This window comes from Bos grunniens, chromosome X (assembly GCF_055505025.1).
Source record: "Bos grunniens cultivar Pamir isolate PY7600 chromosome X, Bosgru_T2T1.0, whole genome shotgun sequence".
Taxonomy (NCBI): domain Eukaryota; kingdom Metazoa; phylum Chordata; class Mammalia; order Artiodactyla; family Bovidae; genus Bos; species Bos grunniens.
The window spans coordinates 49,257,656-49,263,655 of record NC_141194.1 but is presented as its reverse complement, the minus strand read 5'-3'; the positions used below and the strand labels follow the sequence as shown (position 1 = coordinate 49,263,655).

The 6,000-nt window shown below is 39.3% G+C and overlaps 1 protein-coding gene across 23 annotated transcripts in view; it reads left to right on the top strand.

The window, feature by feature from the left end:
- Nucleotides 1–364: 364 nt before the first annotated feature.
- RRAGB (Ras related GTP binding B) overlaps nucleotides 365–6,000 on the top strand; it is a 43,028-nt gene continuing 37,392 nt past the window's right edge. For all 23 annotated transcript variants that reach the window (XR_015159948.1, XR_015159955.1, XR_015159954.1 and 20 more), the window contains exons 1-2: nucleotides 365–1,010; nucleotides 1,841–1,874. Coding sequence is in view for 6 of the 23 variants with exons in the window: in XM_086390163.1 (XP_086246289.1) it covers nucleotides 919–1,010; nucleotides 1,841–1,874 (126 nt within the window). In the remaining 17 variants the exon portion in view is untranslated. The remainder of the gene's footprint in view (nucleotides 1,011–1,840; nucleotides 1,875–6,000) is intronic.

Sequence of the window (6,000 nt, the reverse complement as noted above, 5' to 3'; positions counted from 1 at the left end):
AAACAAATACGTAAAAAACAAGGAGGAAAAAACGTTTGGCTCTCATCACTGAAAAACATCAAGGGTGAAGTTACAGTTTAAAAAAAAAAAAAAAAAGCTAGCTTTGAGACACTAAAATCACAACTGGCTCCTTTAATTCTCCACGGGAGGTGGGGCCAGGTGGCCCACAAGGAAAGCCCCTTCAGGCTGGCAGCGCTCAACGGAGCTGGGGCTTTGTAAGAGCCCGGGCCACGTGATGGCAACGGGTGGCACTCTGTCTTTTTCCGCGCAGTCTCTATGGTATTCGTCTCAGCCCACTGTCCCCTAGGGAAGCGGCAGTCACGTGACAAGCTCCGGGTTTAAGGCAGGTGCCCACGTGATCCTGGCCTGCAGTAGGGTGGCTGCGGTGGTGTACCTGCGCTCCTGAAGGGCGGGCTATTAGGTCGTAGTCGCCGCTGCCTCCAGCGGACTCTCCGGAGCAGTTAGGCTCGGGAACAAGAAGCCTACTGAGGCATTCATCGCTTGGTGCTTACGGCGCGGGTCTGCTCTTTCTGCCACCTCTGCCTTCCTCATCCCCACCTCTTTGCAAGTGAAGTCCCCTTTGGGTTTCAAGACGTTGGATCCTGAGGCTCAAACTTGAGACGAACCTCCCGCTATCCCTCTTTCCTTCTCATCCTCCATCTCTTCCTTTGCATTACCGAATCACTTAGCCTTTGATCTGGCCGGCTTGGCGGTGCCTTGAGGCCAAGTTCCAGTCGGTAAAGGTAACCGTGCGGAAAGCGGACCCCCAGCGGACAAAGGCGGAGGCGAGAATAGAACAGGCCTAAGGACCGCAGGCGACGAGAACAGGCGGCTGAAGGGGTGAACAAGGAAAAAAAAAAAAAAGAGAGAGAGAGAGTACTGCGGATTTAGAAGAGACTGGAAAAGACTTGTTGCACGATGGAAGAATCTGACTCTGAAAAAAAGATGGAGAAAGAGAATCTGGGGCCCAGAATGGATCCTCCCATAGGGGAACCGGAAGGATCGCTTGGGTAGGTGAAGGATATTAACTGAAAACTGGAAGCGGAGGTGGTGGTGATGGGGGGTGGTGCGTAGACGTTGTAACTGAAGGGAGTATTGTGAATTAGAATACCCCACCTATGATAAATTGCTTCGATTTGCCAGTAAGGTTGCTTTTGGTGATTGGATAAGCTATCAAGAGGCCTGGTTGTTGGGACAGGCGTGATATCACTCTGGGGAGTGAGGATTGTTCTAAAGAGACAATCTGGATTGTTTTGAATTGTCCATGAAGAAGATTTGACGTCATCATGTTAAGAATAAGAAGACTGAGAAGAGAGCTGGTTTTTCCTGGGCAGAGATCAGTGGCTTGAGAATGCTTTCTGTGCCAATTTGTACTTGAATTTGAGAATTTACATACTTTGTGCCTGTGATGAGTGAGATATATATGACTTGGAAGGACAGCTGAAGGAATAAAGATTTATAAGAATATGCTGACTTTGAAAAAAGATATTCAGATATGATAATATTGTTTGATTTATTAAAACATTTGTAAATGTTGCTTTGATAAATTTTTAAGGTGATAAAAAACTGAATGTTGAATTTTAACTCATTTATATTTTTAAATACATCTTCCTAGGAGCTATCTCCTCAGCAGGTAATTAGGGGAGAAGGGAGAATAAACACAGTTTTATAATTTAGGAAATTGATGGCCTCTACTTAACTAAGGTCTGCCACACAGCTGTACTTAGCTGTTGTGCTAAATGTGCTCTTTTGCACCTCTGCGTTTTTAAAAAATTTCTTTCATTCCAATTTCCAAGGCAGCTGGATCATGGAAACTCTGTCTTTTGGTTTATATCTGCAGGTGGGTGCTACCAAATACAGCCATGAAGAAAAAGGTAAGATGTGTTAGGTACATCAAAAACATGAAAGTAAAGGTAAGAAATTACTGTTTAGGAAATATATTTGTGGTTACATTTGCCATCTTTTCTTGACTGTTGTAGGAGCCTTCTATGTGTTCTCCCTGACTCTTGTCCCCTTCTTTGCTATGGGATTTAATTTTTTCTAACATAGAAATCTCCATTCACATACTAAAGAACTTCTTGTAACTTCCCAAAGCCCACTGAATACAATCCAAAAGATTCATCTTATAGAATGCCCTTTTAAAACCAATACAATATTGTAATTAGCCTCCAATTAAAATAAATAAATTTATATTAAAAATAAAAATATATATATATATATTCCTGAGTAAATCATCTGCCACACCTTTAAACCCTATCATAGTCATGCAGAATCTGTTTTTCTCCAAGTTTACAGATTAATTTGCATTTTGGGCAAACTAGTCACACACACTACACATGTCTTTGCCTGCACATTTATGTTGAACCCAGCTCAGATATTACCACTATGAGATTTCATGTGAGTTCTCCAAATGGATTTGTGCTCTTATGGTAATGTTCCCCACCTTGGGGTTTAGGAATAATTGATAAGGGCACAGCTCTGGAGCAAATTTCTGACCCTTTTAGGCTTTCAGCTTCCTCATTTATAAAATGGTGATAATAATGTTACCTATCTCATAAGATTGTTATTAAGCTTAAATGAGCAAATGCAGATAGAGCACTTAAATTAGTACTTAATACAGTTAACCTTGATAAGTCTTTCATAAGCTATTAAAATAAGATTTCTTAAATTAAAAATCAAAGACCATAAAAAAAGAATGAAATATTGCCATTTGCAGCAATATGGATGGACCTAAAGAATATTGTGCTCAAATAAAACAAAGACAAATGCTATATGATGTCACTTATATATGGAATCTAAAAACTAATACAGATGAATCTATACACAAAATAGAGACAGACACAGAAAGCAAACTACTGGTTACAAAGGAGAGAGGGACAATTTAAGAGTATGAGAGTAACATACAAACTACTAAATACAAAATAGATAAGCAACAAATATCTACTGTATAGCATGGGGAATTATACCCAATATCTTGTAATAACCTATAGTGGAATATAATCTGCAAAAAATGAATCATTGTTCTGTACACCTGAAACTATTGTAACTAATTATTTTGTCATAAATATTGTTGGTATGCATGCTAAGTTGCTTCAGTCATGTCCAGCTCTGTGAGACTCTATGGACTGCAGCTGGCCAGGCTCCTGTCTCCATGGTATTCTCCAGGAAAGAATACTGGAGTGAGTTGCTGTGCTCTCCTCCAGGGGATCTGACCAACCCAAGGATAAATACTGTGTATTAATATTCAATTTCTTTTCCATGGTTCATCAGGTACTCTATCAGATCTACTCCCTTAAATCTATTGCTCACTTTCACTGTATAATCATAAAGGATTTGATTTAGGTCATACCTGAATGGTCTAGTGGTTTTCCCTACTTTCTTCAATTTAAGTCTGAATTTGGCAATAAGGAGTTCATGATCTGAGCCACAGTCAGCTCCCAGTCTCGTTTTTGCTGACTGTAAAGAGCTTCTCCATCTTTGGCTGCAAAGAATATAATCAATCTGATTTCTGTGTTGACCATCTGGTGATGTCCATGTGTAGAGTCTTCTCTTGTGTTGTTGGAAGAAGGTGTTTGCTATGACCAGTGTGCTCTCTTGGCAAAACTCTACTAGCCTTTGCCCTGCTTCATTCCGTACTCCAAAGCCAAATTTGCCTGTTACTCCAGGTGTTTCTTGACTTCCTCCTTTTGCATTCCAGTCCCCTATAATTAAAAGGACATCTTTTTTGGTTGTTCATTCTAAAAGGTCTTGTAGGTCTTCATAGAACCGTTCAACTTCAGCTTCTTCAGCGTTACTGGTTGGGGCATAGGCTTGGATTACTGTGATATTGAATGGTTTGCCTTGGAAACAAACAGAGATCATTCTGTCGTTTTTGAGATTGCATCCAAGTACTGCTTTCCGGACTCTTTTGTTGACCATGATGGCTACTCCATTTCTTCTAAGGGATTCCTGCCCACAGTAGTAGATATAATGATCATCTGAGGTAAATTCACCCATTCCAGTCCATTTTAGTTTGCTGATTCCTAGAATGTTGACGTTCACTCTTGCCATCTCCTGTTTGACTACTTTCAATTTGCCTTGATTCATGGACCTAACATTCCAGGTCCCTATACAATATTGCTCTTTATAGCATCGGACCTTGCTTCTATCACCAGTCATATCAACAAAGGATGAGATGGCTGAATGGCATCACCAACTCGATGGGCATGAGTTTGAGTAAACTTCGGGAGTTGGTGATGGACAGGGAGGCCTGGTGTGCTGTGATTCATGTGGTCGCAAAGAGTCAGACACGACTGAGCGACTGAACTGAATATTCAATTAACAAAAAAAGAAACACACTGTATTTAGCCTTTATCTAATAATTCAGTTATATAACTTCAGTTTGCAGAGGAAATGTTCTTGATGAGCCTGTCTAAAGTTGCTATCGACAAGGATGCCTAAAAATACCAAAAATTTGTAAATGATTAAGAATAAAAATAAAACTTTTTTTTCTAACAACTTTAAACAATATCCTTAGAAACATTTCCTTGGTAAGATAAAGTTATATAGCTAAATAGTTAGATTAAGTTGAACTTGAGTATAGTATACTTTTTTTAATATTCTCAATATTTGTAATTATAATTTTTTATAAAATATCTTAGAATTGAAGATAAAATGTGTACCCCTCATTGGAAAATCAAAAGTAATTGGAACTATAGTTCATAAATTTTAAGTGAGAAAAGATTCTTAAAAGTTACATTATCTAGTTTCTCTCTTAGTGCAAGTGTCTTTGTTAAATGCTGTCACTGACTAGAAGGTGTTTACCTTCACTGTTTCTATTGGACAATTCCCATTGCTAAAAATTTGCTTGTTTAATATCTTTGTTTTGATAGCTTGCTCATTCTTTTTATAAACATATTTTAAATGACTGTTATATGTTAGGCACTGAATACTCAAAGGGGATTCTCCTTGCCATGCTTAGAGTCTTGTGAGAGACACACCAAAACAAAAATTGAATAACTGCAATACATTATGGTCTTTGCAGTGTCATAAGAGTGTCATGGGAGAAAAGAGATGAAATATACCTAAGCCAGCCTAGGGTATTGGAATCAGACAAATTATTATTTTTTAATTTATTTAATTGGAGGCTAATTAGTTTACAATATTGTGGTGGTTTTTGCCATACATTCACATGAATCAGCCATGGGTGTACAGGTCTTCCCCATCCTGAACACCCCTCCCACCTCCCTCCCCATCCCATCCCTCTGGGTCATTCCAGTGCACCAACCCTGAACACGCTCTCTCATGCATTGAACCTAGACTGGCGATCTATTTCACATATGATAATATACATGTTTCAATGCTATTCTCTCAAATCATCCCACCCTTACCTTCTCCCACCAAGTCCAAGAGTCTGTTCTTTACATCTGTGTCTCTTTTGCTGTCTCGCATATAGGGTCATCATTACCATCTTTCTAAATTCCATATATATGCATTAATATACTGTATTGGTGTTTTTCTTTCTGACTTACTTCGCTCTGTATGATAGGCTCCCATTTCATCCACCTCATTGGAACTGATTCAAATGCATTCTTTTTAATAGCTGAGTAATATTCCGTTGTGTATATGTACCACAGCTTTCTTATCCATTCATCTGCTGATGGACATCTAGGTTGCTTCCATGTCCTAGCTATTGTAAACAATGCTTCAGTGAACATTGAGGTACACGTGTCTCTTTCAATTCTGGTTTCCTCATTGTGTATGCCCAGCAGTGGGATTGCTGGGTTGTATGGCAGTTCTATTTCCAGTTTTTTTAAGGAATCTCCACACTGTTCTCCAGAGTGGCTGTACTAGTTTGCATTCCCACCAGTAGTGTAAGAGGGTTCCTTTTTCTCTGCACCCTCTCCAGCATTTATTGTTTGTAGAGTTTTGGATAGCAGCCATTCTGACCAGCCTGAGATGGTACCTCATTGTGGTTTTGATTTGCATTTCTCTCATAATGAGTGATGTTGACCATCTTTT